General features: G+C 37.9%; 1 protein-coding gene across 1 annotated transcript in view; it reads right to left on the bottom strand.

The window, feature by feature from the left end:
- CCDC171 (coiled-coil domain containing 171) overlaps positions 1-26,385 on the bottom strand; it is a 395,587-nt gene that overhangs the window by 328,054 nt on the left and 41,148 nt on the right. The window contains exon 7 of the mRNA XM_066368208.1: positions 8,277-8,423. Within this exon, the coding sequence (XP_066224305.1) occupies positions 8,277-8,423 (147 nt within the window). The remainder of the gene's footprint in view (positions 1-8,276; positions 8,424-26,385) is intronic.

Raw genomic sequence — 26,385 nt, 5'->3', positions numbered from 1 at the left:
CTTTATTATTATCTCATATTATGTGAATCCTTTTTTAAAAAATTACCACTGATATTAAGTGCCTAGAATTTCTAGTAGTTAACGTCTCCACAGTTAAATGTAAAAACTAGCATACAATGCACTCTAGAAATTTACCTTTTCCTTTATTATGTCATCATCTGGGCAAAAAGCCAATACAAAATACATTCACTAAATTATAGAGCAAAATAGTTAAAGGTGTGTAAGAATGAAGAATCATAGATAAGTCAAAGGACTTTACTTGTCCACCTATAAAATTCGTATAAAATGGATAAAAAGAGACTACGTGGACTACCCTCAAAGCCTCAAATTCTCCAAAAGCAGAGACTTGGTCTCATCAAAGTGTTTGCCAAGTAGCTAAGAAAAACCACAAAATAAAACTACTCCAATACAATTTTACACTTGCAACATCAATCAGTAAAAAAAAATAAATTGGGCAAGTAAATATTTTATAAGGAAAAAATCGATACTGAGTTATCCAAAACAAATCCTTAAGTTTAGGTATTAGACATTTCCTTGACTGAGTCAAAACTAGCTTAGCAAGAATTTTGTCAACAAAAAGGAAATCACTGTTTCCTAGTACTTTTCCACACCTGTAAGACAATGAAAATGTTTTTAATGATGATTATAGGGTTTAATAGCATCCTCATGTGACTTCTAAATGAATTTTCCTAAATTCTAAGTATATTCAGAACTGTAACTCTATTCCTTTTTTTTTTTTTTTAATCTCACCCTTTATGCCCATCAAAATCTGCTTTATATATTTAGGTGCTCCTACATGAGGCACATAAATATTTACAACGGTTATATCCTCCTGTTGGATTGCTCGCTTTATCATTATGTAGTGACCTTCTTTATCCCTTACTATATAGCCTTTGTTTTAAAGTCTATTTTGTCAGATAAGTATTACTACTCCAGCTTTTTTTTTCATTTTCATTTGCATGAAATACTTTTTTTCCATCCCTTCACTTTCAGTCTATGTGTATCTTTTGTTCTAGGGTGGGTCTTTTGTAGACAACATATGTACGAGTCCTGTTTTCTATTCCTTTTTTTTTTTTTTTTTTTTGTATTTTTCTGAAGTTGGAAACAGGGAGGCAGTCAGACAGACTCCCGCATGCGCCCGACCGGGATCTACCCAGCATGCCCACCAGGGGGTGATGCTCTGCCCATCTGGGGCGTTGCTCTGTTGCGACCAGAGCCATTCTAGCGCCTGAGGCAGAGGCCATGGAGCCATCCTCAGCGCCCGGGCCAACTTTGCTCTAATGGAGCTGTGGCTGTGGGAGGGGAAGAGAGGGAGAGAGAGAGAGGAAGGAGAGGGGGAGAGGTGGAGAAGCAGATGGGCGCTTCTCCTGTGTGCCCTGGCCAGGAATGGAACCTGAGACTCCTGCACGCCAGGCCGATGCTCTACCACTGAGCCAACCGGCCAGGGCTCTATTCCTTTTTAAATGTTAAATACCTTTTTTTTTTTTTTGCATTTTTCTGAAGCTGGAAACAGGGAGAGACAGTCAGACAGACTCCCGCATGCGCCCGACCGGGATCCACCCGGCACGCCCACCAGGGGCGACGCTCTGCCCACCAGGGGGCGATGCTCTGCCCATCCTGGGTGTCGCCATGTTGCGACCAGAGCCACTCTAGCGCCTGAGGCAGAGGCCACAGAGCCATCCCCAGCGCCCGGGCCATCTTTGCTCCAATGGAGCCTCGGCTGCGGGAGGGGAAGAGAGAGACAGAGAGGAAAGCGCGGCGGAGGGGTGGAGAAGCAAATGGGCGCTTCTCCTGTGTGCCCTGGCCGGGAATCGAACCCGGGTCCTCAGCACGCTAGGCCGACGCTCTACCGCTGAGCCAACCGGCCAGGGCTAAATGTTAAATACCTTTATTAAGACTTATGGGGCCCTGCCCAGGAGGCTCAGTTGGTTAGAGCGTCATCCTTACATGCCGAGGTTGCAGGTTCAGTCTAAGGTCAGGGCACATGCAGGAATCAAAAAATGAATGCATAAATAAGTAGAACAACAAAGTGATGTTGCTCTCTCGCTCTTTATCCCCTCTCCTCTCTAAAAATCAATAAATTTTTTTAAAAGACTTCTGAAAAATAAGGTATTTATAGACATGCAGAGCTGGGCAACAGCAAGAACCTCCAGCACAACTGGGTTCTGCTCAAAGTGCTGCATTCACATTTCCACCCAAGTGAAAACTTTCCCATCACCTCCAGTACTTTCCATTGTGTGTCCTTTCTATTCCGTCCTCCAGCTCATTATGCCACATTCACAAAAAACACCCAATATGCTAACATGTAATCCCTTTGTACCAAATTTGGGAGAACATCTATAGGTTCTATGTAATTACTGTGAAGAACTTCTATTATTAATAGCTCTACTGTGGCCTTTTCCCTGAAGACGAGGAAAATAATCTGTTGAAGTATTTCTTCTGTTACACCAGGACACTAAATCTCAAGAGAGAGAGAAGTGACTTTCCAGAGGTCACATAACCAAAAAACTGACACGACGCTTCTTGTTCAGGGCTACACATATGTGATGGGTCTTGAGTCACTACCTAACCTGCTGCTCACCTCTAAAATTAGAGAATAGTATCAACCCCATAGAATTCTGAAAATTAATCATAAAAATAAAGCAACTGCGCCTGACCTGTGGTGGCACAGTGGGATAAAGAATCAACCTGGAAAACTGAGGTCGCCGGTTCAAAATCCGGGGCTTGCCCGGTCAAGGCACGTATGGGAGTTGATGTTTCCTTCTCCTCCCCACTTCTCTTTCTCTTTCTCTCTCTCTCTCTCTCTCTCTCTCTCTCTTTCTCCTCTCTAGAAATTGAATAAAGTCTTTAAAAATAATAATAAAATAAAGCAACTGCTATACAGCTTTCACCAACAGCACTGTGCTACTGTTCTAACTTCTGTGACGATGCACAGACTCATGGATGCCACAAGTTACAGAAGAATATGTGACTTCATCAGAGGCATTTGTGTACTGTAAACAGCAGAGTAATAGTTGGTATAAGTCACCATCTTGCGCACAAGGTCACTGGCTTGAACGTGGGATCACAGACATGACCTCATGGTTTCTGGCTTGAGCCCAAAGGTCGCTGGCTTGAAGCCTAAGGTCACTGGCTTGAGTCCAAGGTTGCTGGCTTGAGCAAGCCATCACTGGCTCAGCTAGAGCCCCCCAATCAAGGCACATATGAGAAAGCAGTCAATGAACAACTAAAGTGCCGCAACGAAGAGTTGATGCTTCTCATCTCTCTCACTTCCTGTCTGTCCTTTCCTCCCTCCCTCTCTTTCCTTCTCTCTTTCTCTCTCTCTCCTTCACTAAAAAAAGAAAAAAAATAGAAATATATTTACCCTTTGCAGTAAATATTTTTCTCATTTGGTTGTCTTTTTATTTTATTTGTAGTGAGGGGTTTCACTTACATATGACATTAATTTTCATAGCCAAGGCTAGAAATCTATTTCTTCATGATGTTTCACTATTTTATTTTCCTAAATGAGAGGAAAGGAGATAGACTCCTGCATGCACCCTGACCACAATCCACCCAGCAACCCCTATCTGGAACTAATGCCTGAACCAATCAAGCCACTGGATGCAAGAAGAGAAGAGAAAGAGAGGAGAGAGAGGGAGGGGAAGAAGAGCAGATGGTCACTTCTCATCTGTGTCCTGACTGGGGATCCCTTCCAGGACATCCACACACTGGGCCAATGCTCTACCCACCGAGCAAACTAGCCAGGGCCCTCCAAACTTTTTGATTAGTAGTAAATCATATAGCAATGAGAACAGAAAAATTAATCTAAATTTTGTCCTCCTTAGTTTATCATCATTTTTAATATTTCATTCTTTTTATCCAACTAGAATTTATTTTAGTATATAATGTAAGATAGTAACCTAATTTTGTTTCAAATAGTTAACCAATTGTTTCAACACAATTCACTGTATAATCTTTCCTATCCTCACTGATTTGAAATATCTTAATATACTAAATTTTTATAAATATTTTATAAGCCTACTATTGACCTTTCAATTCTGTTCCATTGAAGTCTGGTCTTCCAAACTACTGAATGGTAAAAGATATCTGCCAATAATACATCTGATAAGGAGTTTATATATAAAAGTAATAAAGAACTCATAGAACTCAACACCCAAAAAACCCAAAAAATCCAATTAAAAAGTAGACAGACCTGAATAGACTTGTAAAAGAGGATATATAGATAGCCAATAGACCTATGAAAAGATGTTCAATGTGACTAGTCATCAGAGAAATGCAAATTAAAACCACAATGAGATACTACCTCACACCAGTCAGAATGGCTATCATTCATAAATCAACAAATAGCAAGTGATATGAAGAAAAGAAAACCCTGGTGCTCTGTTGGTAGGAATGCAGATTGTCATAGCCACTATGGAAAACAATATGGAGGTTCCACAAAAAAATTTTTAAATGACCCACAATTCCATTTCTGGGTATATATCCAAAGAAACTCAAAACACTATTTCAAAAGAATGTATGCACCCCTGCGTTTATTGCAGTGTTATTAACAATAGGCAAAATATGGAAACAACCCATGTGCCTATCAGTGGACAAGTGGATTAAAAAAGTGGTAGTACATATACAATGGAATATTATTCAGCCATAAAAAAAAAATGAAATCTTACAATTTGCAACAACATAGACAGACCTAGAAGATATTATGCTAAGTGAAATAAGTCTGAGAAAGGCAAGTACCATGTGATTTCAGTTATATGTGGTACCTAAAAAACAAATAAATAAACAAACAAAACTGAAACAGACTCATAGATACAGAGAATAGACTGATGTTTGCCAGAGGGAAAGGGAACAGCGGTATGGTTTAAAAAGATGAAGGGATTAAGAAGTACAAATTGGAAGTTACGAAACAGTCACGGTGATGTAAAGTACAGGATAGGAATACAGTCAATAATATTGTAATACTTATGTATGGTGCCAGGTGGGGACTTGAAATATCAGGGTATCACTTTGGAAAGTATACAATTGTCTAACCACTATACTGTGCACCTGAAATGAATTCAAAATAAGACTGAATGTAAACAGTAAATGAAATTTTTTTTTCTCTTCTTAATGAGAGAGAGAGAGAGAGAGAAGGATAGACAGGGAGAGAGATGAGAAGCATTGACTAACTCATAGTTGCAGCGTCTTAGTTGTTCATTGATTATTTTCTCATATGTGCCTTGACCAGGAGCTCAGCTGAGCCAGTGACCCCTTGCTCAAGCCAGCGACCTTGGCCTCAAACCAGCAACCTCAGGGTTCAAACCTGGGTCCTCAACATCCCAGATTTACACTCTATCCACTGCACCACCACCTGGTCAGATGAAAAAATAAAATTTTTAAAAAGTAGTAATAATGAAAAAAAAAAAAAAAAGAAAGTCTGATCTTACAGTTATTGTACTTTTCAGCACTGAAAAATCTTTTCTCCTTTTTATGATACCAGCACCCTGATTTTCTCTACAAGAGTTTCTAATTTGGGCTTTAATTTTAAAATTAAGAGGTATTTATTTAAGGCAAATTAGTTATTTCAATCAATGTTTTCTTCCTGGGATTTAAATCCTGAAAAATTTTCAGAAAAATGAAAATTATTGACACCAGTCTACCCCAACTTCATCCATCATTTCTGCGCCAGAGACCTCTGGAGACATACTTTCTGAGCCTGATTCCTCCTCAGTGTTCCTTCTGATTCTGTGAATAAGATTCCCATACTCTTTTTTTTTTTTTTTTCTGAGAGACAGGCAGGAACAGACAGAAAGGAAGGGAGAGAGATGAGAAGCATCAACTCATACTTGCAGCGCCTTAGTTGTTCATTGATTGCTTTCTCATATGTGCTTTGACTTGGGGGCTCCAGCTGAACCAGTGAACCCTTGCTAAAGCCAGCAACATTGGGCTCAAGCCAGCAAACTTGGGCTGCAAGCCAGTGACCTTTGGGCTCAAGCCAGCGACCATGGGTTCATGTCTATGATCCCATTCTCAAGCCGGCGACCCTGCACTCAAGCTGGTGAGCCTGAACTCAAGCCCATGACCTGGGGGTTTCAAACCTGCATCCTCAGTATCCAAGGCCAATGCTTTATCTACGGCGCCACTGGCTGGTCAGGCAGATTCCCATATTTCACTGAATTCTCTTTTTAAGTTAACCAAAGTTGGTTTCTGTTACATACAACCAAAAACAACAATTGATACTTTATTGAAGCTTCACAGTATGTATTCACTTTTGGTAATATAAGTCCCCACTCATAACTCTTAGAAAAATGTTTTAATATTGTCATCTGGCTCTCTAGTCTTCCACATGAATTTTAGAATTTGTCTTCCCAATATATTTCCATTGAAGTCTTCATTAGAACTGGTTTAACCCATAATATAATCCAGGGAGGATTCTGGTCTTTACAAATATTAAGTGCTCACAAAATGTCGTGCCATTTTCTTTGAAGACTCTCAAATTTTAAAATCTTTAATGTATTTGTTGTCAATTGTCTTCCTAGTTTTGTTACTGTGGTAAAGAAAACTTATTAATTTATTATCTAATTATTGCTAGTATATAAGAATTTAAATATAATTACTTCATATTATTTTCTTTCTGGTCTCCTAGTTGAATATTCTTACTAGTATTAATAATTTTAAAGTTGATTTTCTTGACTAGTCAGAATTATAAACATATCTACAATAATTAAAAGCATACCTCCTTCTTTCCAAAAATTGTAATTCTTATTGCTATTCTTGCCTTTACATATTTCTTTGGCTATACATCCCAAAACAATGTTAAATAACTGCCATGAGTTTAATGAGAATATTTCTACCATTTTATCAGTAAATACTCTTCATAAAGGTTAATTTACCTAGTAACAATTACAAATTATGTTTAAGACAAACTTCATTATTTATTAAAATATTTAAATTTCCACAAAGCAAAAGGAATTTTAAAAAAGAAGTAGAATTAACAAATACATTCCATTTTTCTCAAGATTAATTAAAATGTTTATCAGTATTAATCACTCATAAAAATATTTTTATTTTTCATTTGTAAACTGATGCTCCTTTCTCATCTAGCCTTACTTGAGTATTCCACAGTCATGCAGCAGTATTCATGATTCAAACCACAAAATTAAAATTTAATATTATACAAAATCTTTTCCTGTACTGCTTTCTCTAACTCATAAAGTAAACAATTACCCTAACACTTTCCAAATATTTCATGAGAATTAATATTAAAAGCAGATAGATTTTAATAAGTAGGAACAAAATATAATTTTTTTTTACAGAGCCAGAGAGAGAGAGAAAGATAGGGACAGACAGACAGGAAAGGAGAGTGATGAGAAGAATCAAATTCTTCGTTGAAGCTCCTTAGTTGTTCAGTGATTGCTTTCTCTTTTTTTTTTTTTTTTGTATTTTTCTGAAGCTGGAAACGGGGATAGACAGTCAGACTCCCGCATGCACCCGGCCGGGATCCACCCGGCACGCCCACCAGGGGGCGACGTTCTGCCCACCAGGGGGCGATGCTCTGCCCCTCCGGGGCGTCGCTCTGTTGCGACAAGAGCCACTCTAGCGCCTGGGGCAGAGGCCAAGGAGCCATCCCCAGCGCCCGGGCCATCTTTGCTCCAATGGAGCCTCGGCTGCGAGAGGGGAAAAGAGAGACAGAAAGGAAGGAGAGGGGGAGGGGTGGAGAAGCAGATGGGCACCTCTCCTGTGTGCCCTGGCCGGAAATCGAACCCAGGACTTCTGCACGCCAGGCCGACGCTCTACCACTGAGCCAACTGGCCAGGGCCAGTGATTGGTTTCTCATATGTGTCTTAACTGGGGGGCTACAGCAGAGCAAGTGACCCCTTGCTCAAGCCAGCAACCTTGGGCTCAAGCCAGCAACCTTTGGCTTCAAGCCAGTGACCTTTGGGCTCAAGCCAGCAACCTTTGGGCTCAAGTCAGCGACCATAGGGTCATGTCTATGGTCCCATGCCCAAGCCAGCAAACCCTCGCTCAAGCTGGTAAGCCTGTGCTCAAGCCGGTGACCTCGGGGTTTTGAACCTGGGTCCTCCACATCCCAGTCTGACATTCTATCCACCGCTCCACCACCTGGTCAGGCCAAAATATAATTTACTCAGATACAAAAGTTTTCAAAAAAGCCAAATATTAAGAATAAATAAATGCTAAAAGAAAACAGTTTCACATTTTATCACACAGTAAACCTTTCCCTGACCTGAAATTACTGACTGGATAATATATGTACAAAAGAATGAGAAATATACCTCAAATTCTTTTCGAAGGCGTTCCTCTCGTTGAGTGCTAAATTCAAGCTCATTTGTTTGACGCCGTAAATGGTCAGTGCAGTCCATGTGTTCAGCTTCTAATTTTTCTACTTTCTCTTGCATGCTTTGTACAGCATTATTTTGCTCCTGGAAAATAATTCATTTTTGCATCAATAAAATGTATAAGCCTACAATGACTAAAATTTATTCTATAACAGACAATAAGTAAAATCTGTGTTTCAACCAGAAAAACAGGTTAATTTACATAGGCAAGAGAGGCCTAGATATTTTCCAGCAATGACTCAGAATAAACATGTATTTAAATAGCACTATTGGCCCTGGCCGGTTTGCTCAGTGGTAGAGGTCGGCCTGGGGTGCAGAAGTCCCGGGTTCGATTCCTGGCCAGGACACACAGGAGAAGCGCCCATCTGCTTCTCCACCCCTCCCCCTCTCCTTCCTCTCTGTCTCTCTCTTCCCCTCCCACAGCCAAGGCTCCACTGGAGCAAAGTTTGCTCGGGCGCTGAGGATGGCTCTGTGGCCTCTGCCTCAGGAGCTAGAATGGTTCTGATTGCAGCAGAGCAACGCCCCAGATGGGCAGAGCATCGCCCCCTGGTGGGCATGCCAGGTGGATCCCAGTCGGGCACATGCGGGAGTCTGTCTGACTGCCTCCCTGTTTCCAGCTTCGGAAAAATACAAAAAAAAATAAAAATAAAAATAAATAAAAAGCACTATTGGAGGTTTATAATTTTGAAAATCTGAGTAATACAAATCACAAGAGAAATGTGTATAGCTTACTAAAATATTATGCTAAAAAAAATGTTATGCTATCTCAAATGACCTCTGAAGATATTTACATAATGCTGTAGTTCAACTACTTATTTTACATAATGTTTCCCCTCTCATTAAAATTTTATTTTAAAATATTTAGTAATACAAGTAGATATAGCTCCTTTGTGTGATAAGGAATGATTGGGCTGCATGCCTAATAATGACTCATGAGAGATTTTTGTGTGAGCTCCTGGTACTATAACTATGCTATAGTTCTTCAAGTTGCACCCACTAGATGGCTGTTTTATTTTCTCTCCAGTTTTTAACTTTTCAAATCTTTGCTGTACTACTGAAAAATAATAATAATAACTCTTCTACTTAAATTTCTCAATTTCCTTTCCCAACTAAACTCAGAAATCAGAGTTGAATTTTATAAAAATTCAAACATAAAGTTAAAACACATATCGAAGGTATTTTCCACAGTACTTAATGTTGATTCTTCATTCTCACTTAATGTCTTTGACAAAGCCCCATTTCCTCCAACTTTCCCTCACTAGCAAAACCTTATTCTGGCTGAATAAGACAATATAAATATGCTTATTTGTACATGCTTCCAAGGATTCCCTAACCACTCAAAAGGTATCATTGGAATCTGAGTGAGAATGTTATAAACTCCAAATATAATTCTCTATAAAAAGATTTTAGTTTAGAAAGTACCCAGCAGTATAGTCCACAAAGGATGAAGAACAAAATTTAATCCTCTCTTCACATCCTCACATTCATAAAGTTACTATTCTATATCTGACAACACATGAACTCTTAAGAATTTTTTTTTTGACAGAGAGTCAGAGAGAGGGACAGATAGAAACAGAGAGACAGGAAGGGAGAGAGATAAGAAGCATCAGTTCTTCATTGTGTCTCCTTAGTTGTTCATTGATTGCTTTCTCAAATGTGCCTTGACTGGGATGCTGGGGGGCGTCCAGCAGAGCAAGTGACCCCTTGCTCAAGCCAGGCACCCTGGGTTCAAGCCAGCAACCCTGGGCTTCAAACTAGTGACCTTTGGGCTCAAGCCAGAAACCATGGGGTTATGTCTATGACCCCACGCTCAAACCAGTGACCCAGCACTCAAGCTGGTGTGCCCACACCCAAGCTGGCAATCTCAGGGCCTCAAACCTAGGTCCCCTGTGTCCTAGCCCGACACTCTATCCACTGCGCTACCACCTGGTCAGGTAAAAAATATTTTCTTCAAGTAGGAAATGTCTTAATATACAGAAGCTCATTACTTGCACATTTTCATTCTGCAAGCAATAGATAAGAAAGCTGGGTACCAGAGTAAAAGTGTGCCAGCACTGCTACAACCAGCAGATAGCACTCACAGTTTTTACAATGACACTATGGATTTAGGAGTGAAAGCATTTTTAAGATCATGAGTAAAATAAAAAAGAAAATGACCATAAGTATACGATACTATTATGATTCTACAGGATAGATCCCTTCTTTCAAGCAGTCAACAGTACCAGCATTAATTCAAATTCACTATTGCATTATATGCCTTCTTGATTTACAAATACATGACCTCCAATTTTTAATCATCCACTTAGACTACTATGTATACTTTAAATGAATAAACAGCAATTACATGGTTAACCCCAAAGGAAACCCAACAATTTGAAATAAAAACAGAATAAGGTCTATATTCAAAAGATGCTAATCCTAGTTGATGGCACTTATTTCAAACAGCATTTATTAAAATAACATAAAATCAAGTATTCAGGAAGTATCATCAGTCTACTTATTAGAAAACGTGACTTTGATTCCCATTCTATCAATACAATTCTACTGATAGTATTAACTGACAATGTGCAATAATTCCAAATACCATTACAGAAAATGAAGAACATGCCCATAATTCCCTATAAGCCTGATTTTAATCCTATTAAAAAAAAAGCACAACTGAAAAAATTAATGGCTGATTAGTTAGGAGTTACTAGACTTTTTTTGATGAGATTTTAACTTTATGATACTGGACCATTATTAAATAAAGATCTTTCAAAATGGAGATGAAATTCTGATCTAGCAATCACAGTTTTAATGCAGAGGTCAAGTAGTCACTAATATTAACTACTATATATTCTTGAATATGGATACACACAGACACATACACAGAATTTTTATAGAAAATCACTTTCCTCAAATAGCAGGGATTTTTAGGAATTTTATTCACATATACAAGAAACATATGACATAATCAAGTTAACTATATTAATTAAGTTAAATTATATTGATTTTCTAATGTTAAACTCACTAGACATTTATTATATAAAAGCTTTTATATTTTGCTGCACTCACGTGGCTAATATTTTATATAATATTTTTGTATCTGTATCCATGAGTGAGACTAGCTATAACTATCTTCTTGTATCCTTGCAGTTTAGTACCAAGATTTGTCAGTTTAGCACATTATTAAGATTTTTGCATTCTCTGGTGAAGTTCATGTAAGACTACAATTATATATTTCTTGAATGTTTGGGGGTTTTCTTGATTTGAGGGTTTTTTTAGCAAGAGAGAAAAACAGACAGAAGGGAGAGAAATGAGAAGCACTGACTCGTAGTTGTGGCACTTTTAATTGTTCACTCATTGCTTTCTCTTACGTGCCTTGATTGGGGAGCTCCAGCCAAGCCAGTGGCCCCTTGCTCAAGCCAGTGACCTTGGGCTCAAGCCTGCAATCTGGGGATTCAAGACAGCAACCTGTAGGCTCAAGCCAGCAACCATGGGGTCATATCTATGATCCCACGTTCAAGCCCGTGACCCCATGCTCAAGTTGGAGAACATGTGCTCAAGCCAGATGAGGCCGTGCTTAAGTTGGAGACCTCCAGGTTTCAAACCTTGGTCCTCAGCGTCCCAGATCAAAGCTATCCACTGCGCCACCACCTTAAATGCTTGTTTTTATTCACTGGTAAAGCTATATGAGGGCTTGGAATTTTTTCAATGGCTCCATTTCTCTCTTCAGCTCCTAGAACACTCATTCTTAAGTTAAAATACAATAAGGTGGACTCTGAAATAATCCTTTGTGGGTAAGCCACTAGAACAAGAGAAAAGAGTTGTAGATACTGGCATCTTTAATTCCTTCTTTTTTTTTTTTTTTTCTTTTTTTTTTTTTTTCATTTTCTGAGCTTGAAACAGGGAGAGACAGTCATACAGACTCCATCCGGCACGCCCACCAGGGGTAACGCTCTGCCCACCAGGGGGCGATGCTCTGCCCATCCTGGGCGTCGCCATGTTGCGACCAGAGCCACTCTAGCGCCTGAGGCAGAGGCCACAGAGCCATCCCCAGCACCCGGGCCATCTTTGCTCCAATGGAGCCCTGGCTGTGGGAGGGGAAGAGAGACAGAGAGGAAAGCGCGGCGGAGGGGTGGAGAAGCAAATGGGCGCTTCTCCTGTGTGCCCTGGCCGGATATCGAACCCGGGTCCTCCGCACGCTAGGCCGACGCTCTACCGCTGAGCCAACCGGCCAGGGCTCCTTCTTTTTTAATTGATTTTTTATTGAATTGATTGCAGTGACATTGTTTAACAAAATGATACAAGTTTCTATATACATCATCTAAAATTCTACAATTAAATAGAAGAATTCCACATACACAGAGCTCCCTCTCAGCTTTTTAGTGCCTCATTCTTAAATATTAACAAACAGAGTGACGTCAGAGAAATGGTGCCGTAAGGAGCACAACCGACAAATCTGCCCAAATTTTCAAAAAGTTCATTAACCAGAGACAGAAAAATCTATCCTTGGAGCGTCTGGGAGTCCCACATACTGAAAACAAAGTGCTATCAACAAGACCATCCTCAGATGCCATTAAGAAAAAGGAAATCGAAAATCATAGATACAAAAGATAGAGAAGTAGCACAGATAGATGTGGGAAAATCTATGGAGAAAAAATTTAATATATTGGAAACCTTGGAGCTAAATGACAGAGAATTTAAAATAGAAATCCTAAAAATCCTCCGAGATATACAAGAAAACACAGAAAGGCAATTTAGGGAGCTCAGAAAACAACTCAACGAACACAAAGAATACATTACCAAGGAAATTGAAACTATAAAAACAAATCAAACAGAGATGAAAAACTCAATTCATGAGCTGAAAAACGAGGTAACAAGCTTAGCTAATAAAACAGGCCAGATAGAAGGTAGGGTTAGTGACATAGAAGATAAGCAACTTCAGGCACAACAGAGAGAAGAAGAGAGACTCAAAAATTTAAAAAACTGAGAAAGCCCTACAGGAATTGTCTGACTCCATCAAAAAGAATAACATAAGAATAATAGGTATATCAGAGGGAGAAGAGAGAGAAAATGGAATGGAGAATATATTCAAAAAAATAATAGACAAGAACTTCCCAAGCTTGTGGAAAGAACTAAAGCCTCAAATTCAAGAAGCAAACAGAACTCCAAGTTTTCTTAACCACAACAAACCTACTCCAAGGCACATCATAATGAAAATGGCACAAACCAACAACAAAGAAAAAATTCTCAAGGCAGCCAGGGAAAAGAAGAATACAACATATAAAGGAAGGCCTATTAGATTATCATCAGATTTCTCAGCAGAAACTCTACAAGCTAGAAGAGAGTGGACCCCAATATTTAAAGCCCTGAAAGAGAGGAACTTTCAGCCACAAATACTATACCCATCAAAGCTATCCTTCAAATATGAAGGAGAAATAAAAACATTCACAAATACAGAAAACATGAGGGACTTTATCATCAGAAAACCATCACTCCAGGAAATACTAAAGGGTGTTTTCCAACCAGATACAAAGAACAAAAAAAACAAAGCCACAACTAAAAGCTCCAAGAAGAACACAATAAAACCAAATTTGAACTGTGACAACAAAAAAAAAGGGGGGGAGAGGATAGAGATTAACAGCAGCAAAAGACGATGGAATGCAGAAGCACTCATAAGATAGGGTACTACAATGAATATGGTAGGTACCCTTTTCATTACTTAATGGTAACCACCCTTGAAAAAACCACCACAGAAGCACATGACTTAAAAAAGGTAGCAACAGAGGAAAGAAGTATGGAATACAAACAAACAAAAACAAATGATAGAAAAACAAAAGAGAAGAATCAAACAAGATACAAAACTAACAGAAAGCAATTTATAAAATGGCAATAGGAAGTCCACAAGTGTCAATAATTACACTAAATGTAAATGGATTAAACTCACCAATAAAAAGACACAGAGTAGCAGAATGGACTAAAAAAGAAAATCCAACTGTATGCTGCCTACAAGAAACACATCTAAGTAACAAGGATAAAAACAAATTCAAAGTGAAAGACTGGAAAACAATACTCTAAGCAAACAACATCCAAAAAAAAGCAGGCATAGCAATACTCATATCTGATAATGCTGACTACAAGACAGCAAAAATACTAAGAGACAAAAATGGTCATTTCATAATGATTAAGGGGACACTGAATCAAGAAGACATAACAATCCTTAATATATATGCACCAAACCAATGAGCACCAAAATATATAAGACACCTACTTATTGACCTAAAAACAAAAACTGACAAAAATACAATCATACTTGGAGACCTCAATACACGGCTGATGGCTCTAGATTGTTCATCCAAACAGAAAATCAATAAATATATATTGGCCTTAAACGAAACACTAGAGCACCTGGATATGATAGACATCTACAGGACACTTCATCCCAAAGCGACAGAGTATACATTTTTCTCTAGTGTACGTGGAACATTCTCAAGAATTGACCATATGTTGGGCCACAAAAATAACATCAGCAAATTCAGAAAAACTGAAATTGTACCAAGCATATTTTCTGGTCATAAAGCCTTGAAACTAGAATTCAACTGCAAAATGAGGGGGGAAAACCCACAAAAATGTGGAAACTAAACAACATACTTTTAAAAAATGAATGGGTCAAAGAAGAAATAAGCGCAGAGATCAAAAGATATATACAGACAAATGAAAATGACAATATGACATATCAGAATCTCTGGGACGCAGCAAAAGCAGTAATAAGAGGGAAGTTCCTATCACTTCAGGCCTATATGAACAAACAAGAGAGAGCCCAAGTGAACCACTTAACTTCACACCTTAAGAAACTAGAAAAAGGAGAACAAAGACAACCCAAAACCAGCCAAAGAAAGGAAATAATAAAAATCAGAGCAGAAATCAATGAAATAGAGAACAGAAAAACTATAGAAAAATTAATAAAACAAGGAGCTGGTTCTTAGAAAAGATCAACAAAATTGAAAACCCCTTGGCAAGACTCACCAAGGAAAAAAGAGAAAGAAAGGACTCATATAAACAAAATCCAAAATGAAAGAGGAGAAATCACCACAGACATCATAGATATAAAAAGAATTATTGTAGAATACTACAAAAAACTATATGCCACCAAATTCAACAATCTAGAAGAAATGGATAAATTCCTAGAACAATACAACCTTCCTAGACTGAGTCATGAAGAAGCAGAAAGCCTAAACAGATCAATTAGCAGGGAGGAAATAGAAAAAACTATTAAAAACCTCCCCCAAAATAAAAGTTCCAGCCCAGACAGTTATACTAGTGAATTCTATCAAATATTCAAAGAAGACTTGGTTCCTATTCTACTCAAAGTCTTCCAAAAAATTGAAGAAGAAGCAATACTTCCAAACACATTTTATGAGGCCAACATAACCCTCATACCGAAACCTGGCAAGGATGGCACAAAAAAAGAAAATTACAGACCAATATCGCTAATAAATACAGATGCTAAAATACTAAACAAAATACTAGCAAATCGAGTACAACATATTAAAAAAATAATACATCATGATCAAGTGGGATTCATCCCAGAATCTCAAGGATGGTTCAACATATGGAAAACGGTTAACGTAATACACCATATCAACAAAACAAAGAACAAAAACCACACAATCTTATCAATAGATGCAGAAAAGGCTTTCGATAAAATACAACATAATTTTATGTTTAAGACACTCAACAAAATGGGTATAGAAGGAAAATATCTCAACATGATAAAGGCCATATATGAAAAACCATCAGCCAACATCATATTAAATGGCATAAAACTGAGGACTTTCTCGCTTAAATCAGGAATAAGACAGGGTTGTCCTTTCTCTCCACTCTTATTTAACGTGGTGCTAGAAGTTCTGGCCAGAGCAATCAGACAAGAGAAAGAAAGAAAAGGCATCCATATTGGAAAAGAAGAAGTAAAGGTATCACTTTTCGCAGATGATATGATCCTATACATCGAAAACCCCAAAGACTCCACAAAAAGATTACTAGAAACAATAAACCAATACAGTAAGGTTACAGGATACAAAATTAATATACAAAAGTCCATAGCCTTTCTATATGCCAACAATGAAATATTAGAAAATGAACTAAAAAAAATAATCCCCTTCACGATTGCAACAAAAAAATAAAATACCTAGGAATAAACATAACAAAGAATGTAAAGGACCTATATAATGAAAACTACAAAGCATGGTTAAGGGAAATCAAAAAAGATACAATGAAATGGAAAAATATTCCTTGTTCTTGGATAGGAAGAATAAATATGATCAAATTGGCTATATTACCCAAAGCAATTTATAAATTTAATGCAATTCCCATCAAAATTCCTATGACACTTTTTAAAGAAATGGAAGAAAAAATCATCAGATTTATATGGAACTATAAAAAACCCCGAATAGCCAAAGCAATCCTAAGGAAAAAGAATGAAGCTGAGGGCATTACAATACCTGACTTCAAACTATATTGTAGGGCCATGACAATCAAAACAGCATGGTATTGGCAGAAAAACAGACACTCAGACCAATGGAACAAAATAGAAAGTCCAGAAATAAAACCACATATATATGGTCACATAATTTTCGATAAAGGGGCCAACAACATACAATGGAGAAAAGAAAGCCTCTTCAACAAATGGTGCTGGGAAAACTGGAAAGCCACATGCAAAAGAATGAAACTCGACTACAGCTTGTCCCCTTGTACTAAAATTAATTCAAATTGGATCAAAGACCTAAATATAAGACCTGAAACAGTAAAGTACATAGAAGAAGACATAGGTATTAAACTCATGAACCTGGGTTTTTGTTTTGTTTTGTTTTGTTTTTTTACAGGGATAGAGAGAGGGATAGATAGGGACAGACAGGCAGGATCGGAGAGAGATGAGAAGCATTAATCATTAGTTTGTTTTTTTTTAGTTGTGACACCTTAGTTGTTCATTGATTGCTTTCTCATATGTGCCTTGACCATGGGCCGGCCCTCAGCAGTCTAAGTAACCCCTTGCTCGAGCCAGCAACCTTAGGTCCAAGCTGGTGAGCTTTTTGCTTAAGCCAAATGAGCCCGCGCTCAAGCTGGCGACCTTGGGGTCTTGAACCTGGGCCCTCCATATCCCAGTTCGATGTTCTATCCACTGCACCACCGCCTGGTCAGGCTGAACCTGGGTTTTAAAGAGCATTTTATGAATTTGACTCCAAAGGCAAGAGAAGTGAAGGCAAAGATAAATGAATGGGACTACATCAGACAAAGAAGTTTTTGCTCAGCAAGAGAAACTGACAACAAAATAAACAGACAGCCAACCAAATGGGAAATGATATTTTCAAACAACAGCTCAGATAAGGGCCTAATATCCAAAATATACAAAGAACTCATAAAATTCAACAACAAACAATCCAATAAAAAAAATGGGAAGAGGACATGAACAGACACTTCTCCCAGGAAGAAATACAAATGGCCAACAGATATATGAAAAGATGCTCATCTTCATTAGTTATTAGAGAAATGCAAACCAAAACTACAATGAGATACCACCTCACACCTGTTAGATTAGCTATTATTAACAAGACAGGTAATAACAAATGTTGGAGAAGCTGTGGAGAAAAAGGAACCCTCATTCACTGTTGGTGGGAATGTAAAGTAGTACAACCATTATGGAAGAAAAGTATGGTGATTCCTCAAAAAACTGAAAATAGAACTACCTTATGACCCAGCAATCCCTCTACTGGGTATATACCCCAAAACCTCAGAAACATTGATACATAAAGACACTTGTAGCCCCATGTTCATTGCAGCATTGTTCACAGTGGCCAAGACATGGAAACAACCAAAAATCCTTCAATAGATGACTGGATAAAGAAGATGTGGCACATATACACTATGGAATACTACTCAGCCATAAGAAATGATGACATCGGGCCCTGGCTGGTTGGCTCAGCGGTAGAGCGTCGGCCTAGCGTGCGGAGGACCCGGGTTCGATTCCCGGCCAGGGCACACAGGAGAAGCGCCCATTTGCTTCTCCACCCCTCCGCCGCGCCTTCCTCTCTGTCTCTCTCTTCCCCTCCCACAGCCAAGGCTCCATTGGAGCAAAGATGGCCCGGGCACTGGGGATGGCTCTGTGGCCGCTGCCTCAGGTGCTAGAGTGGCTCTGGTCGCAACATGGCGACGCCCAGGATGGGCAGAGCATCGCCCCCTGGTGGGCACAGCATCGCCCCATGGTGGGCGTGCCGGGTGGATCCCGGTCGGGCGCATGCGGGAGTCTGTCTGACTGTCTCTCCCTGTTTCCAGCTTCAGAAAAAATGAAAAAAAAAAAAAAAAAAAGAAATGATGACATCGGATCATTTACAACAAAATGGTGGGATCTTGATAACGTTATACAGAGTGAAATAAGGAAATCAGAAAAAAACAAGAACTACATGATTCCATACATTGGTGGGACATAAAAACGAGACTAAGAGACATGGACAAGAGTGTGGTGGTTACGAGGGATGGGGGGAGAAGGAAAAGGAAAGGGGGAGGGAGAGGGGCACAAAGAAAACTAGATAGAAGGTGACGGAGGACGATCTGACTTTGGGTGATGGGTATGCAACATAATTGAATGACAAGATAACCTGGACATGTTTCCTTTGAATATATGTACCCTGATTTATTGATGTCACCCCATTAACATTAATAAAAATTTATTTATAAAAAAAAATTAACAAACAGCCAAGGATCATCAGACCTCTGAGGAAAGAGTCTCATGTAAAACTCAGATTCTACTGCAAACAAATGAGCCCAACACTGACAAAATAAACATAATCAAACATCTAATTCTTTAATTCAAAAAGATTTTCAAAGTCATACAAAGTTTGCTAAATATGACTTATTTAAAGTTATCAGAGTTTCAAAGGCCAGTGTCTCTGTTTAGAATTATTTAAACTCTATTACAAAGAATCAATAACTAAAGAGTTTCAATAACCTTAAAAAAGCCAAAATTGCCCTGGCTGGATAGTTCAATTGGTTAGAGTCTCATCCTGATATGCAAAGGTAGCAGTTTTGATCCCCAAAGAGGACACATACAGAAACCGATCAATGTTTCTGTCTGTCTCTCTCCCTTCCTCTCTATCTAAAAATCAATAAATAAATTTTTTAAAAAGCCAAAATTAATTTTATCTATACCTCAGTATTATACAATTTTGATACTTCTTATAATTTACAAGAATACATTTTTAAAATTTGTTGGAATGTTAGAACAATATAATATTTCTAAAACTTTGGGTTTTAATGAGTAATTAAATTAATTATTTGAATTAAATTAATGAAACAAAGCAAAGATATGAGTTTTCTAAAAGCAATATCAAAATAAGTGACTTGGTGTTATTTTTATATTTTACTTAAGGGTCTAAAACCTGTCAAATTTTCTTTATGTGAAAAGCATATACCTGAAGATAAATTTACATTATAGGGTTATTTGAACTTCTGTTGTTTTAATGATCTTAACTAGTAACACCAAAAATAAAAATGATGATCCACAAAAACAAAGACAATAAAGGAAGAAGAATGAAATAAATAAAACACCTGCAATATAAGTATGACTTTCATCCACAAAGAGTTAAAATAAGATATTACAAACATGAAACAAAAAGAGTCTGCTATAAAAAGGTATAGTTAAAAAATAAGATTGAACTCTTGAAAATTAAAAACCCAAAAGCAGTAATGAAAATTCAATACAAACGTTTCAACATAAAATTGAGGAAATACTCCCCCAAAATAAAGCAAAAATATAAAAGAATGGATAATAAAATATGCATTACAAGAATGTCAACTCTGCCTGACCAGGCAGTGATGAAGTGGATAGAGCATTGGCCTGGTATGCAGAGGACCCAGGTTCGAAACCACAAGGTCACCAGCTTGAACACGGGCTCATCTGTCTGGTGCGTGGGTTCATCAGCTTGAGTGCACGGTCTCTGGCTTGAGTGTGAGATCATAGACATGACCTCATGGCCACTGGCTTGAGCAAAGGGTAACTAGCTCCACTAGAGCCCCAAATCAATGCACTCATGAGAAAGCAGACAATGAACAACAAAGGTGCCACAACAAAGAATCGATGCTTCTCATCTGTTTCCCTGTCTGTCTGTCCTTATCTCTCCCTCTTGCAAAAAAAAAAAAGAATGTAAACTCTTTGCCAAATAGCTCTATCATACTAATCTAATTCTAACCAAAATGACAAAATTTTTTGGTCAAATACAAGAAGCCAATCCTCAATCTCATATGGAATAATAAAAAGTTCAGAATAACTCTCCTCCTCCCCAAAAATGTTAAGAGTAAGAGGGGAGGATGACATCAGAGTAATAGTGTGAGAGAGAATCTGGATTTCTCCCCTTGAAATATCAACAAATTGAACAACTATAATGCAGCAAAGGAAACCCAGTTGGGTTCAGAGGCATGTGCCTGAAAGATCCACACACCAAATGGACTAAAGGTGGGACAGGTGAAATAGGAGGCAGAAGATAAAACACCTTTGCGGTGGGCTTTGGAGAGGAGAGGAGACAAACCTGGAGTGACTGGGGTTTTTCTCTCTGCTGGATTACAGCAAGAAGGGAAGGTCAGGCTCTCTGGATTTTGTCTGAGGGGTACAGAGAGGGAAACTCAGAGTAACTATGTCTCCTTCTACAAGCAGGAGCAGTGAGATAGAGCAGAGGGGGAGATAAACCAAAGCAGCCAGAGCGCAGGGTCATGGCCAGTGTTCCCACAGTCTGCCTGCAGACTGAACATGACAGAAACCAAGAAAGCTAAAGTACAGCCCCTGAGCCTCCCAGATCCTGCCTCCTTCATCTCACAGTACGGAGATTGTCAGAGACAATCCCCACAGCTAGCTCTCCAGCTAGCTCCCATACCAAAACCTGGCAAAGACAAGACCAAAAAAATAAAACTATATACCAATATCTTTAATGAATATAGATGCAAAAATCCTAAACAAAATACTAGCAAATCGAATACAATAACACATTAAAAAAATAATATACCACGATCAAAAAGGATTCATTCCAGAAGTACAAGGATGGTTCAACATACAGAAATTGATCAACTTAATACACCACATCAACAAAACAGAACAAAAACCATATGATCCTATCAGTAGATGCAGAAAAGGCATTCAATATGATACAACATCCCTTTATGTTTAAAACACTCAATAAAATTGTAATAGCAGGAAAGTACCTGAACATAATAAAAGACATATATCATAAAACATCAGCTAATATCATACTAAATGGTGAAAAATGAAGGCTTTTATATTAAAATCAGGAACAAGACAAGGCTGCCACTCTCTCCACTCTTATTCAACATAGTTCTGGAAGTTCTAGCCAGAGCAATCAGGCAAGAGAAAAAAATTAAAAGTATTCATATGGAAAAAGAAGAAGTAAAGTTATCACTTTTTGCAGATGACATGATCCTGTACGTAGAAAACCCCAAGGACTCCACAGAAATACTATTAGAAACAATAAACCAATACAGTAAAGTCGCAGGAAACAAAATCAATATACAAATGACGACTGCTTTCCTATACGCCAACAATGAAACGTCACAAAATGACATTTTAGAAAACGTTCAGAAAAACAATTCCTTTTATAATTGCAACAACAACAAAAACACCTAGAAATAAACTTAACTGTCATATAGGATGTGACAGACCTATATACTGAAAACTACAAAATATTACTGAAAGAAATTGAAAAAGGCACAATGAAATGAAAAAATATTTCACACTCATGGATTGGAAGAATCAAGATAGTTAAAAGGCCGTATTACCCAAAGCAATATACAAATTTAATGCAATCCCCATCAAAATCTCAATGTCATTTTTTAAAGAAATAGAATAAAAAGTTATCAGGTTTGTATGGAACCATAAAAAAACCATGAATAGCCAAAGCAATCCTGAGGAAAAGAATGAAGCCAGAGGTATCACACTACCTGACTTCAAATTATACTATAGAACCATGATAATCAAAACAGTACGGTATTGGCAGAAAAAGACATATAGACCAATGGAACAGAATCAGGAACCCAGAAATAAAACAACATATATATAGAAAAATCATCTTTGATGAACCAAAAATACCCAATGGAGAAAAGAAAGCCTCTTTAATAAATGGCGCTGGGAAAATTGTAAAGTCACATGCAAAAGAATGAAACTTGACTACGCCTTGTCTTCTGCACAAAAATTAATTCAAAATAAATCAAAGACTTAAAACATAAGATCCTAAACAATAAATTACATAAAAGAAAACACAGGTACTACTAAGCTCATGGACCTTGGCCATAGAGAACAATTTATGAATTTGACCTCAAAGGCAAGGGAGGTCAAGGCAAAAATAAATAAATGGGACTATATCAAACTAAAAAGTTTCTGCACAGCAAAAAAAACTGACAGCCAACTAAATGGGAGATATTTGAAAACAACAGCCCGATAAGGTGTTAATATCCAAAATATATAAAAAACTCACAAAGCTCAGCAACAAACAAGCAAACAATCCAATTAAAAGATGGAAAGAGGACCTATACAGGCACTTCTCCCAAGAGGACATAAAAGTGGCCAACAGATATATGAAAAGATGCTCATCTTCACTAGCTATTAGAGAAATGAAAATCAAAACTACAATGAGATACCACCTCACATCTGTTCGATTGGCTGTTATCAACAAGACAGGTGATAACAAGTGTTGGAGAGACTGTGAAGAACAAGGAACCCTCATTCACTGCTGATGGAAATGCAAATTAGTACAACCATTATGAAAGAAAGTATGGTGGTTCCTCAAAAAATTAAGACTACAACTACCATATGACCCAGCAATCCCTCTATTCGCTATCTACCCCCAAAAGTTGAAAACACTAGTAGGTAAAGACACATGCACCCCCAGGTTCATTACAGCATTGTTCACAGTGGCCAAGACATGAAAACAACCAAAATTCCCCTCAATAGAGGATTGGATAAAGAAGATGTGATACACATATATATATGATATATATATATATATATTATATATCGTATATATACTGTATATATAAAATGGAATACTACTCAGCCATAAGAAATGATGGCACAGTGATATTTACAACAACATAGATGTACCTTGAGAACGTTATACTGAGTGAAATAAGTAAATCAGAAAAAACTAAGAACTGTATGATTTCACATAAAAGTGGTATATAAAACTGAGACTCATGGACAAATAAAAGTGTAGCGGTTACCAGGGGGAAGGTGATGTGGGGGAGGAGGAGGTGGGAGGGGGAGAGGAAGGGTGTAAAAAGGAACAAATATAAAATGACAGAAAATAAGTTGACTTTGGGTGATGGGTATACAACATAATCAACAGTTCAAATGCTATAGAAATGTTTACATGAAACCTATGTACTCTTGCCCTGGCCCGGTTGGCTCAGCGGTAGAGCGTTGGCCTAGCGTGCGGAGGACCCGGGTTCGATTCCCGGCCAGGGCACACAGGAGAAGCGCCCATTTGCTTCTCCACCCCTCCGCCGCTCCTTCCTCTCTGTCTCTCTCTTCCCCTCCCGCAGCCAAGGCTCCATTGGAGCAAAGATGGCCCGGGTGCTGGGGATGGCTCTGTGGCCTCTGCCTCAGGCGCTAGAGTGGCTCTGGTCGCAACATGGCAACGCCCAGGATGGGCAGAGCGTCGCCCCCTGGTGGGCAGAGCGTCGCCCCATGGTGGGTGTGCCGGGTGGATCCCGGTCGGGCACATGCGGGAGTCTGTCTGACTGTCTCTCCATTTCCAGCTTCAGAAAAATGAAACCTATGTACTCTTATTGATCAATGTCAATATGTTCATTTTCTAAATAAAATTTTAAAAATTAAAAAATATAAAAAGAATAAGAGGTGTACTTGACCTAGTAGAGATCAAGACTTACTGTAAATCCGTGATAAATCAAAAACTTAAGTCTGATTCATAAATAGACAGATATAAGTGGAACAAAACACAGTGCCCAGGAACCAAGCCTTAGATATAAAAAAAACTTGGTACATAAAAGATACAACATTATAAATCACTAAGTGGTAATAGAACAGTGCAATAGCCACTACAGGAACATTTGGTTATCTACTTGGAAAAAAATAAAATTAGATCCTATCTCATGCTATATAGAGAAAAAACATTAAGAGACTCTTTGACTTTTGTTTACCTAAGACATGAAAAGCACTATCCATAAAGACTGATAAATTCAACTACATTAAAAGTCAAACTATACATCAAACACAATGTAAACTGTCTCCATGTCTCCACAGAGAGAAAAAGGATGTTTGCAACAGGAATATAAATAACCAAGAATTAGTAACTAAATATATAAAAGCTCCTACAAATTAATAAAAATGTATAAACAATCTAAAATAAAAATATAAACTAGCAGTTCACAAAAGAAGAAACAAATGGTCCTGGTCAGACAGCTGTTAGTGAGAGCATAGCCCTGAAGCACAGAGGTGGCTGGTTTGATCATTGGTCAGGGCATATACAGGAACAGTTAGATGTTCCTGTGTCTCTCACTTTCTCCCTTCCTCTCTCCAAAAATCAATACAGTACACATTTAAAAAAGAAAAAGAGCCTGACCAGGCAGTGGTGCAGTGGATAGCGCATCAGCCTGGGATGCAGAGGACCCAAGTTTGAAACCCCAAGGTCACTGGCTTGAGCACAGGGTCTCTGGCTTGAGTGTGGGATCATAGACATGACACCATCATAACTGACTTGAGCCCAAAGGTTGCTGGCTTGAAGCCCAAAGTTGCTGGCTTGAGCCCAAGGTTACAGGCTTGAGCAAGGGATCACTAGCTCGGCTGGAGCCCTCCCTCCCTCAAGGCACTTATGAGAAAGCAATTAATAACTAAGGCGCCACAACAAAGAGTGGATGCTTCTCAGCTCTCTCCCTTCCTGTTTGTTCCTATCTGTCCCTCTCTCTCTCTCTCTCTCTCTCTCTCTCTCTTTCTCTGTCTCTCTCACTAAAAATAAATAAATAAATAAATAAGAAATACAAATGATTAATAAACATAACATACTCAATGTCAGGAAAATAGAATTTTAAGAGAAATTTAAACAAGAATGAGATACAATTTCATACATTTGCTGTTAAAAAAATTAAATCTGAAAATTACCAAGAGCTCAAAAAACTAAAAGAAAAGAAATTCTTCTCTCACATTCGTACAACCATTTGAGAGAACAATTTGGCATATACTTTACCTCCAAATAATTACATATGCACTTAATACATACCCACATAAGCAAAAGTATTTGATGTTCACAGAAGCACAGTCTGTAAAAATTAAAACTTGGAAAGAACTTAAATCTCAATCAATCAACTAATGGATAAATTAATTATAGTAAATACATAGTATAAAATATTATACAGAAGATAAATTGAATGAACCAGAACTATTTTGTTAACTAGGATAAATCTCTATAAAACAAATTAGACAAAAATGCATACTTTAGGATATTCTATGTGTATTTTTTAAACAAATAAAATAATATGATATACTATCATTGTACACATAAAATTAAACACCAACTTCAAAACGATGCTCATCTTTTGGGGGTGGGGTAGGGGTGGGAGGCTGAAGTAATTCAGAATAATCAGTCTTCAATGCTCTAACCATTATTGTTTGTTTTAATTCTGAAGTATATATGACAAATATATGATCAAGATGGTAAATATTGGCTATATTAATGAATTGGTTGGTTATATTGAATATTTGTTATATTACTCCATGTTATTTTTTGTATGTTCAAATATCTGTTTTAAGTCTATGGTTTTATCACTACAACTCAAGTCTGGAGTACATTATAATATTCAAGAAAATTCAAAAAAGAACCATAAACTACCTTGTGCAGTTTACATCAAGATTAATTTGCCTGAAAATTTGTTCAATTTTGTCAAAGAATTTATTTTTATTTTCAAATCAGAACAAAAGATACCTGGATCCTTACAGTGAAAAAGAGAGGAGAGAAAGGGTGTGTGTCAGTATCTATGTGTGACAAAATACTAA

This window comes from Saccopteryx leptura, chromosome 2 (assembly GCF_036850995.1).
Source record: "Saccopteryx leptura isolate mSacLep1 chromosome 2, mSacLep1_pri_phased_curated, whole genome shotgun sequence".
NCBI classification, from domain to species: domain Eukaryota; kingdom Metazoa; phylum Chordata; class Mammalia; order Chiroptera; family Emballonuridae; genus Saccopteryx; species Saccopteryx leptura.
The sequence above is the reverse complement of the archived record's forward strand: the minus strand, read 5'-3'. Positions and strand labels throughout refer to the sequence as shown.